Raw genomic sequence first — 12,575 nt, forward strand, 5'->3', positions numbered from 1 at the left:
CCCCCCCCCCCCCCCGCCCGAAACCCTTGACGTTCGCATTCCAAAGGCTTCAGCTACCCTCCCTCTCTTGTTGATCCCACCAGCGCTCACAGCTTTAAATCTCACCGGTGCTGAGGAATCCTGCAAAGTCGTGACAAAGAATGCATTAGAGCGCCTCCGGATGAGTTAGAGGGCTTTCCCATATGACCCTGTTCAGTGACAGAAGCAAAGGACACTTGGTGAATTATAAGCCCACTTTTATAAAACAAGATGGTGAAAACTAAAACCCAATGTCCGAGTACTTATATATGTATATATAAATCTCTAGATCATTGTATCAGCGATGTTAAAGCATGAAAGAAACCAGCACAGTTGTTGACATGGGGTGGGAGGAAGGCTGAGGAGGAGGGTGATAATGAGCCCAGGGAGGAAGTAGAGAGGAGAAGGGGCCCGGGATAAAACGGACATGTAAACTTCGTGTAAAATCATGCCACGTGTGTATAGGTTTATCTACCACGATGCCTGAGAAGTTAGTCACTAAAGTCATCGTGGGCCTCTTAAAGCTATAGCACCTCAAACAATCTTTCTGTTTTATATTTTTACGTGTTGCTTGAACTCTTTAAAATAGCATGTATGAGTTCTGGGGAAAAACAGTGGACTTATTTCTTTTTATTTAATTTTTTAAAAAAATTTTTAAAAGATTTATTTATTTATTTATTTGACAGAGATAGAGACAGCCAGCGAGAGAGGGAACACAAGCAGGGGGAGTGGGAGAGGAAGAAACAGGCTCATAGCAGAGGAGCCTGATGTGGGGCTCGATCCCACAATGCCGGGATCACGCCCTGAGCCGAAGGCAGACGCTTAACCGCTGTGCCACCCAGGCGCCCCGGACTTATTTCTATTTAGGGAGGAGCTCAGCTCACTCAGTTGAGCTTTCCTCTTTCCTATAAGAGGCTGCAAGTTGGCCTTTATTCCTTTAGACTTTAAATCACTATCCAAAAAATGTTTTTCTCTTGCAAAATTATTTTAATTATTAAAACAACATAGCACAGAAATATTCTGGCTTGCCACATTTCAAACTGTTTGGTTGTGCTTTTGGCAGGCGATGCCACCTGGGATTCCTACGCCACCACCATGAGGACTGCATACACGCCCAAGCCTGGAGCCGTGCCTGCTTTAACTCGGTAGATCCCAATTTGTGTCAGGTGGATGTACACACCTGAAACTGTTCACCTGTATTCTATTCTTCAGAGCCCAAAACCAAGAGAAAGAGTAATCAGAGAAGGCTTATAAAACTGTATGCATGTAGAGCCTATTACATGCGCGGTGCTCCTCCAAGCAGCAGATAGCCTTCCCCCTGTAAGACAGTCTCCAGACCTCCTACAGGAGAACTAAGAAAAGGAACACCTGGATCCTTCATAAAGTCACTGTGGGTCATGCTTTACGACTGAGCCAGTATATAGGTTAATAGAATCGTGCTACCTGAACACAGAGTATGAATTGAATCCATTACCTGGTACATAGTAGGCAGGCAATGACAATCGGATGAATGGCTAAATGAAGAATTGTTAGCACTTCCATCACCAATGGTTGGTCTTGGAAGCTGGACGTCCATAATCCCCTCACCCTTAGCTTTCCTCCTCCACTTACTGCTTCCTCAGATGGCTTGAAAATTTTCCATTTCCACCTGAATTGTGAGTGGTGGGAATTTCTGTCCATCCGCTGCCTCTTTAAGCTCGTTGGTGGGTGAGTGAGAGTGGAAACAGGAAAGCCCTGTCATTGTTCATTGCATCCGTGGTAGTTGGGAAACCAGCATGGAGAAACTTCACCTGCCTGGGTGAAATGTTTCCAATAAAGAGGATCTTTTCACCCCTAAAGTTCAAGTTGTTGAGAAGTCACATGGAGTATGGGCAAGACCCCGGCTGAAGAGTCAGGCAGAAATGGGTTTAACCTCTGCTTCCTGCTCTACCCCTTATTATCTCTGCTACCTTTGGCAGCCAACAAGCCATCTATGGCTCAGTTTTATGATTGGTGAAGTGGACATGGTGATCCCTGACTCAAGTGGTTGCTCTGAGGATGGATTGAAAGCACTAGGACAGTGACTAGCATCAAGAAGTTATTCAAAATTTTTCATTAAATTTTCCCCCTAGCATAATATCTGATAGACTTTCAAATACTACAGGTCTGCAAGACTCTTGATATCAGAGTTACTGGCTATCCCACTGAGTTACATTATGTCCCCTAACTGGGAGATTTATCATCTGACAATAATGATCATGCCAGCTTCCCAGTCAGTAACAGTTGTCTCAAGAAGAAACATTTGGGATAAAAGCCAAAAACAAATGGGTACTAATGGAGTCTAGGTCAGTGGTCTTCAAGTTCGCATATTTTTTAAGTTCACAGAAAAGTTTTCATTGTCAATTAAAATAATTGTGAAAGATAAAATGCATAGCCCATCCTAAACATTGACATTCAAAAATAAAACTATTAAGTCATTTAAAAAAAACATAGCCAATGGGTAACCTAAACACCTTAACAAACTGATACTTGCTATGATCTTTTTAAAAAACACACACACTCTTCTTTAATAGACCATTTATCTCATTCCTTTTGCTTCTTGAACTCTTATTCCACTCCACTTCCTCCATAGAATTTTACCCTGCTGTAATACATTTTGTGTCTGAGAGCAATTTATTGATCATTCCATTATACTTTGTTGGAACTATTTTAGTATATTAATTGAAATTAATTTTTAAACATACTATGTGACCCTAAGTATTGACTTATCGCAATTATTTTTAGTTCACAATTGCTCAAAGCAATAAATACATTACAAATGTTAATAATTACCAAACACAAAAAGTAAATTTTTTTGAAACTGTAACTTAATGAGATGAATGTGACTGTTCTGTTTGCAATTAATTTATGTATCCAGTTTTAAGTGTTATTTTTGGAGCAGGACTGCAGTCAGCATCAATTTTTTTCCTGCTTCTCATGTTTATTTTTCAATTTTAGATGCTAGTGTTGAGCAAACTTGTTCACATAAATAAGTAGATGTGAATGAAAGGAGTTAAGTGTGGCGTTGTCGCTCAAGACTTTGAACTCTTTCTGAGTTATACACCAAAAGTTACAAGGTGATTTTTATGATTGAGCAGCTGACAACTTGGTTGGGTTAGTCTTTTGATTTTCTTGAAAGCAAATAATTAGATGATATGTCATCCAGTTATTGAGTTATTCCCCAACTCATTTTTGGCAAAGTGTACTGAAAAGCTACATCTTAACAAAGGACTATTAAATTACATCAGTTGCTCTTTCACTTGGAAGAAACTTGTTTGATATCTTTTCCTAGTTTTATTGAGGAATAATTGACGGGCATCACTGCGTAAGTTGAAGGCATACGGCATGATGGCTTGATTTACATACATTGTGCAATGATTGCCACAATAGATTCAGCTAACATCATCTTCTCTTATAGATACAAATCAAACATTTACTATGCATTTAATGAGAGAGAAAGTTCTAATTGCTGAAAAGTAATTGGTCTGGCAAGCCAGCATGTACTGCTATGTATTGTTACATATTTTAAAATATAGATAAAATGAGGACTGGCTGTATTGGATTCAATATTTCATAATATGTTTGGGTTAAAAAAAATAAGACTCAAATATCTTATTGAATGATGAATACAAAATCTGAAGGAAAAAAAGAACAAAATTTTTATGTACCAGTTTTACCCAGAGAATCCTTACAAATTTGCTAGTCTCAGAAAAGATTCCAGTTATGTTCCAAAGAGTCAGCATTGCCACCCTGTACCATTTCACCTGTGCGGAGATGCTTTCTAGCTAATGACATATCCTAGGAATTTTTTTTTAAGCTGAAAAAATGTTTAACTTTAAATATGTGGGGGAAAGAGTCATTTGAAGTGCTCTATAGACTGTGCTCTCTTCTCAGAGGCTTCTCCTTAAATGGGGCTGAACATTCTGTAAATGTGAAGAAATGAAAAATGAGACATTACTCTTAGCCACAGCACTCTACAGTGTACCTAAATTCAAGACATCCCCACACAGACCACGTGCCCTGGTTAGAGCAATGCACCCCCTCTGCGGTCCCCCTTTCTCATGCTCGCAGACCTCCAAAAGCAAGCCCAAGGGAAAGGTATGGAATTTGGATTACAAGGTGCCTTCCCTGAAACTACTGTAACAGTTTCCCTTCCGGAAGCAGCCCTCTCACCGTTGGAGGCTTATACCCAGAGATGTACCGCACCTGTGTAATACAACCATAACACGGGGAAGGGAGCAAGGGGGAGCGACAGAAAACACTTGTATAGGTATGAAGGTTTGTTCTCAGGCAAAGACATGTTGAAAAAGAGGACACTGAGAGATGGAGATCTGAAGATCAGTCCCTTAAGGCTATGTGTGCTGTGTTGCTTTTGCAAAAGCTTCATGTGCCTTTGATTACTTCAGTTTCATTCAGGACCACAGTCCTACCTGAGCCCACACATCTGAATGACAAGTGAAATGGTCTGTCATCCAGATGTATCCCACTTTCTAGATATTTGTTTTCTTATAGACAATACCTAGGCTGTCTTTAAAGAAACCCAGGCTTCTTTAAGTCCAACCCAGGCTTCTTTAAAGAAAAAGCCAATATGAAATATTTTAGATGTGCACAGAAGAATATACGATGAATCCCTAGCCGTTATCCAGCTACAATAATCAACGCTTTTTATGTATACCTTCCACCCAGCCCTCCCGCTGGATAATGTTGAAGCAAATTCCAGGCATTTTATCATTTTAATTCTAAATATTACTTTCATGTATCTCTAAAAAATAAGGACTCCTTAAAAATATGCAACAATACCATTGTCTCAGCTCAAAAAGAAACAATTCCTTAATATCAAATGGCCAATCAGCAATCAAATTTTCCCCTAATGTCTCATAATTTAAAAAAAAAGTAACAGTCAGTTAGAAATTAAATCCAAATAAGTTCTACACATCGCACTTGGCTATTGTTTTTTAACCACATTTAATCTATAAGTTCCCCTTCTTTTTCTTTTTTGAGCATTTCTTTGTTGAAGAAACAGATCATTGTTCTGGATTTTTCTGATTTCATCCCCATTGTGTTGTTTAAAATATTCCTCTTTTTTTTTTTTTAAGATTTTATTTATTTATTTATTTATTTGACAGAAAGACAGCCAGTGAGTGAGGGAACACAAGCAGGGGGAGTGGGAGAGGAAGAAGCAGGCTCCTAGTGGAGGAGCCTGATGTGGGACTCAATCCCAGGACTCTGGGATCACGCCCTGAGCTGAAGGCAGACGCTTAATGACTGAGCCAACCAGGCACCCCTAAAATATTCCTCTTTTCATGTATTTTCTGTAATCTACTATTTCAAAGACTTCATCTGATTCAAGCTGGGTGTTTTGACAAAAATATTTAAAAGGTGTTTTGTATGTCCATCCAGGGCACATAAGAGCTGGTGGACCCTCTTCCTGAACTGTGAGTAGGAATTGATGATCTTTGCCTGGATGCATGGTTTCTTTGGGCCTTGCAAACTAGTGATATCCCAGCTCTTCTGTATCTTCCTTTTATTAACTGGAATACTTCCATAGAGAGAAACATTTCTTCACCAAGTATTTGATTGCACTGAAGTACTGTTTATAGAGGAGAGTACAAACTCTTAAAAAAAATTTTTTTTAAATTATTGAATTTCAGATGGCTGTTATTTTAAGTTCCATTTTAGGCTTCCCACACTTTTGTGAAGTGCCATCCTAAGATACAGGATTGTTTCTTTTCAAGGGAATCCGGAAATTAAATTATTTCTGGCACCAAGTCTTGAACCAGCCAATCTTTTAAAAAAAAATGTAATAAGCAAAATCATTTGACATGTGTACTGCTGTGAATTTTGGTATTTAATCCCTTATTCTGATTTCCACTATCTTTTCTCATAGCCAAAAAAGTATCAGAAGACTAGGATATACATATTCACTTAATGACCCTATTCCCAATCAGACACAGTACAATGATGAGTATGTTTGGAAAACATATTCTAAAGAAGATTTGATCAGAACCGGGACTTCAGGAGGAATCAGGAGACACAAATCTCACCCCAGTCAAGTAAGATAATATCTACATATCTATTGAATTTAATGCTGTATCAGTAATCCATAAGAATGAGAGTTTGAATATACCCCAAAGATCCTTCATCTATAGTTATGGTCCTTCTTATACTATGTTTTGTCTACTTTCTCACATCTATTTCTAACCACTTCTCCCATATCCTCCAGATTTTAAAACATATCTTAAAAAACTGAAATGAAATTCACAGGGCATAACATTAGCCATTTTAACATGAAGAATTCATTGACAATTAGTACATTCATAATAATCTGGAACTACCACTTTTATCTCATTCCAAAACATTTTCATCATCCCAAAAAGAAACCCCACACCCATTAAGAAATTACTTCCTGCTTCCCTCTTCCCTAGCCTCTGGCAATTACCAATCTGCTTTCTGTCTCTGTGGATGACCTATTCTGGATATTTTTTATGGGGATCATACAATATTGACCTTTTGTGTCCGGCTTCTTCACTTAGTCTAATGCTTTCGATGTTCATCCACACTGTAGCATCTATCAGTACTTCATTCCTTTTTATGGTTCCCTTTTATGGTTGAATAATATTCTATTGTATGTGCATACCACCGTTTGTTCATTCATTTATCCATTGGTGGACATCTGGGTTGTTTCCAGCTTTTGGCTATTGTCAGTAATGCTGGTACTCACAAGTATTTGTGTTTGGCATTATGCATTCTCAAACTCCCAGCTCTTTTGTCATTTTGTTTACTTCATCTAGAATCCCTTCTCCTGCCCACCAAGGAAATGTATACATTCTGTAAGACACAGCTTAAAGAGAGCTATCTCTAATTCCCTTCTCCTCTAGATGGAAGTAACTGATAATTCCCTCTGTCTTCTTGGCACCGTATACCCTTCTCCCACCATAGAAAGCAATGCTCAATTGTAGTAAAGGATTTGATTTACTTGGCTTTGCCTTGGCATGGTGCCACCTGGGGTGGAGCCACCTGGATGCATTCAATAGATAATAAGGTGGTAGAATGGGCAGGATTTGGTGACTGAAAAGATAAAAGAGACAAGGAAGACAAAAGAATGAAGGATGATGGTTCCGTTTTTGACTTGGATGGCTGGGTGTATGGGCTGCTGTTTGCTGAGCTGAAACGTAGGAAGGACCAGATTTGGTGGGAAAGGGCATGGGGGAAATGTGAGTTCAGCTGAAGATATGTTGGTTGAAAATATGTCCAATAGGCAGTTACATATACAGGTCTACAGTTTGTGTGGAAGAAGAGAGCTATAGATGTCGACTTGGGAATCAGAACATACATACCCCGTGTAACTTGGTTCCTCATGGCACCCATTTATTTTAATGCATTTACCCCTTAAATATTTGCCTTAACGTTTTAAAATTAATGAAAAGCAGTTAGTTACCGTATTATACTGTGTATGTATACATACACACACACACATACACACAAAGCATTTATTTTCCCTTTAGGTGTGTCGAAGGCTCCCAGCCGACGAGAGCTAGAGTGGTAGGGTGTCCCGCGCGTTCTCAGCCAGTGAGCGGGAGTGAGGCCGACTGCCCTGCGCGCTTTCAGCCGATGAGGGTTCCGCACCAGGCTGCAGCCGCTCCAGCACGTGAATGCCCTTCCCCTCGACCTGAGCCGAGGGTGTGCTGCATTGCTTACTCTGCTGAACCCTCTCTATCCGCCATTTGTTGTTTTTGTTGAATGGTTTTTTTTTTTTTTAAGATTTTATTTATTTATTTGACAGGTACAGCCAGCAGAGAGGGAACACAAGCAGGGGGAGTGGGAGAGGAAGAAGCAGGCTCCCAGCAGAAGAGCCTGATGTGGGGCTCGATCCAGGACCCTGGGATCACGCCCTGAGCCGAAGGCAGACGCTTAACGACTGCGCCACCCAGGCGCCCCTTGTTGAGTGGTTTTGACTGTGGCTCAGGGCCTGAACTAGGATGAGACTAGCAAGATGCTCTCTCTGCCAACAGGGAGGGTCTGCTGCTAAAGACCAGTTGCCCTGGGAGTTAAAATGTAGACTAGTGCTTTGGAGTTCCTTCAAGGAAAGGGTGGTGGGAAACAAGGGCCAGCTCTGTATTGGTGGCAATTATGATGCATCCAGGCGTGGGCAGTCAGGCAGAAAACGGGCTGGAGGGGTTGGCCATTGATCACAGGACCCTGCAGCTGATTCTGTTGGCTGGCCCCCTTTGCTGGCAGGGCTTGCGTGTTTATGGGGCAGTGAGGCCTCAGAGGACTAGCCCCACCAGGAAGAGCATGTAGACGATAAGGCTCTGTGTGCCTCATGAAGCCCCGGGGAATCGCTAGGTTTGAGGTACAGGGTGAAGAAAGAAGCTGGGAATTGAGACAAGGGAGCAGCCCCAGAGGAAAGCTGGAAAGATGTGGTATTTGAAATGCCTGGGAAAGAGATACAAGAGCGATCCATCATCATGTAAATTATCTCTGCTATCTGTGGAGTGTCCCACCAGAAGTCACTGGTGACTGCAATTCTCATTCAGGATATTGGAAAAAACCAGTTTACCTGGGCTTAGCAGTGACTGGGAGGGCAAAGCGTTCAGGCAGTGGATGGTTATGTGTCCTACCTTTTTATTTACTTGTTTAAGCAACTGATATTTACTGAGTGCCTAGTATGTGCCAGGCACTCTTCTGAGCCTGCAGATGTAGCAATGAACAAAACAGGAAAATACCCCTATCTCTGCGGAGCTTACACTTCAGTATGGGGAGCCAGACAACTGATGATAAATATAACACACAGGCAAACTGTAATAGGCTTAGGAAGTGATAGCTTTCCAGAAAAAACTGAGGAGGGTAAGGGGGATCCAGAGTGGAGCGGGTGGGGGAAGGGTTTGCAATTTTAGGTGGGAATATTTGGGGAGGTGTCATTTAGATGGTGACATTCAAACTAAGACTTGAAGGAGGTGAGAGAGAAAGCCGTGCTGAGAGCTGGGAGAGAATCTCTTACCCTTTCAAAGGCAAAGATTTGGGGCAGGAGCATGTCTGGTGTTTAAGGAATTGCAAGGAAGTCCTGGTGGCTGGAGTGCAGTGAGTAAAGGAGAAGGAGGAGGAGCTGAGGACAGAAAACAAAGGGGAGGGGCGTTGGGAGGGAGTGAGGGATAGATGTGTGCTGAGGTGGGGGGAGTAAATCGTATAGAGCCTATTGGCTATTGCATGGACTGTGACTATTACTCTGAAAGATATGAGGAGCCATGCAGGGTTTTGAGAAGAGGGGTCATGTGATTCGGCTTTACCAGGCTCACCCTGGCCAAGAGTAGACTATAAAAGAGTAGAGGGGGAAGCTGAGATACTGGTTAGGTGGCTATTGCAATAATCCAGGAGATTAACTCTGATGGCTCAGACTAGGATGTTAGGACAAATGGTTGGGATGGTTGGGACAAATGGTCAAATTCTAAATATACTTCATAGGTAAATAAGGTTTTCTGATATAACGAATGTGGGATGGGAAGCAAAGAGATGGGCCAAGAATGACTCCAGGGATTTAGGTCTAAACAGTGGCAAGGATAGAGTGGCCATTAACTGAAATGTAGAATATTCAAGACTGAGGGGGACGCTCAGGGGTTCAGATGTGAATGTGAAGTTAGAGGTGTCTTAGTAAGGTTCCAACAGGACATCTACAGGAGGACCTTGGATATAGGGATCTGAGTTGAGGGAGAGGTCTAAGCTTAAGATAAACAGGAGTCATCCATGTATTTGAAATAAAATGAGGCTGGATGAGATCATTAAGCTAGAGAAGAAAAGAGGTTCAAGGACTGAACCCTGGGGCACTTCACTATTAGGAGGCCAGTTGAAGAAGCAGCAAAAGGGACTGAAAAGGGGCAGCCAGTTGTGAAGGAGAAAAACCCAACAGAGTGTGTTGTATTGGAAGCCAAGTGAAGAAAAGGAAGAAAAAGGACTGACCACTGTGTGAAATGCTGCTGGCAGGTCCAGGAAGGTGAGGATAGAGTTGGCCATTGACTTTAGCAGAGGGGAGTTCCTTGGTTGCCTTGACAAGAGCAGTTGTGGTGGAAGAATGCTTGATTAGTGTGAGATGGAGGGCTTCTTGGAGAACTGGCTGAGTCCAGATCTGGGGTGGGAAATGTGTGAGATGAGTCTGGAACATCTTGTCATGCCACTAGCAAAAAATCCCATAAAAAACTACTAGAGTTATTATTAAAATTAAAGAAGTGTCCACAGGCCAAAAATGATTTGAGCTTCTATAAGGACAATATATGCAATAGATTGAAACACATCAAATATGCTTAGATCTGTGAGTTCTGTAAGAAAAAAAAAAAGGGGGGGGGGACATTTCCAGAAGATAATAAGAAACCAATTCATTATCTTAAAAACTGACAAAGGGGGAAGATCAAGCTTTTCTTTTTCTGCCTTATCTGTATGAACTATGCCATTGGTAAGCAAAATGGTAGATGAGGGAAAATGTCTCTTTATAAACATATTCTAGTTAATAAATGAAAAAGAAATGTTGGAATATCGCCTCTTTGCATCCATTAATCTAGACATTAAGCATCAACAACTGCTAACATCACACAAAGAGAAATAGCTGTATATTATGACCCTCCTTGCCAAATACAGTCTTGCCAAGGGATCCATCCCAAGTATAAATCAGTCTCTCGATCTAGCTGCCAATTGCAGGAAATACAGGGAAGAGAGGAACTTGTTAAACTGAACAATGAGTATGCACTCCACAAAATCCAGAGTGTGGGAACCTCTACACATCAAATGGTTTGGTTTCTTCAATAGAGAGATTAGAAGGGAAAGAAGGGGACGGGGAGGGACCCTGAAGATTAAAAGACACTTAAAAGACACATTTTGGGGACAGGGAATATATGTAACTATTTTGGGGATTTTCAATGTAAAGGCAGACTGAGAAATATCTTAATAACTAGAGGAGAAAGTAGGGTGAAGAGGGAGTTTTCTTTTCTAAGAGAAATGAGGGCAAGCTTGGATATTGACAACCATGATCCCAAAGAGAGGGAGAAATGGAAGTTGCAAGAGAGAAGTGAGAATTTTGGGAGTTGTGGGCTGGAGCAGACTAAACGCAGTGGGTTGTGGCGTACCAGATGCGGTGGGCCCTGCTAGGAGCACGAGCCGCTCCATTCCCATCACAGCATAAGTGAGTGCAGATGTGGTGGCTGGGTGGTGGTGGGGTGGGCTCTCATCAGATGGCTTCAGTTTTCTCAGGGAAACAGACAGCAAGGTTATGAGAGAGTGGGAAGATGGAAAGAGGTGCTGGAAGTTTCAGGTTTCATGATCATAAAATTTCTTTGCAGGCAAAGGGGAGAGAGGGCTTGCCCCCACCCCCCTGTCCCCCAGGCTGGTTCTGAGGCCTCTCCATGGGACAGGGTGTCTCTTGAAGCTTGGGGCTCAGAGGGGAAGCAGCAGCTGTCTGCTGGGGGTAGCCTGGGTCTTCTCTTCTGATCTTGGCTGGAGATTTCTGGTTGGTACAACTCTTTGGACTTTGCGGTCACATTTTCTTGTCTCAATATGAAAAGTCAAAGAAATTACAAAGTACCTGATTTACAGCTGGGTAAACTGATGGTTCCTGTTGACAGGCTCCTACGTACATTGCAGTGCGTTGCCGGGTGTAAATATGTACACACAGACGCAGTCTTCATTCCATTAGGTGAACCCATGTGGATTTTCTTAAAAATTGTGTTTGGATTGATAGGATTTCTTTCTCTGGACGCTACCTCAAGGGCAACCAGCAGCATCAATAAAGAGCTACCTCCCTTGGAAGATCGCTGCTACAGAGGAAGAGGTTAGGAAGGCAATATCAAATCAGTTTATTTCCAATACTAAAAGAGACTTTGTGGACAGAGCAAAAGGTAAACATGTTCATTTTTCTCCTTTTCCTGGTTATGCGTCGTGCATTGGAGTTGCTCTGGTGAACAGCACAGATGCATCTCTTCTCTCAAGGAACTCACAGGATAGACACAGAAAAAGGCAATTTGGGAAATAAAGACAGTCAAATATGAAAAGGTGCACCAGGTGGGAAATGCTGTAACCTAAAGAGGGGGGTGGTCAGGAAAGCCTTCCTGGGCCCGAAAAACGAGGATGAAAGAGCCTGATGAAGATGAAGGGGTCAGGTTAAACATGCTGTTTCCAATTATTGTTATTTTTAAAAATTAAAACTTACTTTTATTAAATTATGCATGCATACAGTGAAATCAAATTGTAACGTAAGGGCTTATTACAAAATAACAGCAGCTCTTTGACCCCACTGGCAATCATTTCAATCCTTTCAACTGTTTCTTTTGTAATCCTCCATATTTTAAAATAATATCCATATACTGATATTTTTGATTCATCAGTTTTAGACATTATTGACTTCCTGTTATGCTGGTTGAGGATTTGGCTGTCCTGTAACTCTTTCTCACACCCCTTCCATCCATTCTCTCAATAATTATTTTACAAAGTTTTGTTTAATTCAATTGCTAATGTTTATATTGTGATGATATAACGATATGATTATGTAAACATTCACT

General features: G+C 41.4%; 1 protein-coding gene across 5 annotated transcripts in view; it reads left to right on the forward strand.

Annotated features, from left to right (window-relative positions):
• TEX26 (testis expressed 26) overlaps positions 1 to 12,575 on the forward strand; it is a 35,897-nt gene that overhangs the window by 8,510 nt on the left and 14,812 nt on the right. For all 5 annotated transcript variants that reach the window (XM_008692200.2, XM_008692202.2, XM_008692204.2 and 2 more), the window contains 3 exons: positions 1,082 to 1,163; positions 5,924 to 6,089; positions 11,759 to 11,915. In XM_008692200.2, the coding sequence (XP_008690422.1) occupies positions 1,082 to 1,163; positions 5,924 to 6,089; positions 11,759 to 11,915 (405 nt within the window). The remainder of the gene's footprint in view (positions 1 to 1,081; positions 1,164 to 5,923; positions 6,090 to 11,758; positions 11,916 to 12,575) is intronic.

The sequence above is a fragment of the Ursus maritimus genome, unplaced genomic scaffold, assembly GCF_017311325.1.
Source record: "Ursus maritimus isolate PB19 unplaced genomic scaffold, ASM1731132v1 scaffold_10, whole genome shotgun sequence".
In the NCBI taxonomy this organism is placed as follows: Eukaryota; Metazoa; Chordata; class Mammalia; order Carnivora; family Ursidae; genus Ursus; species Ursus maritimus.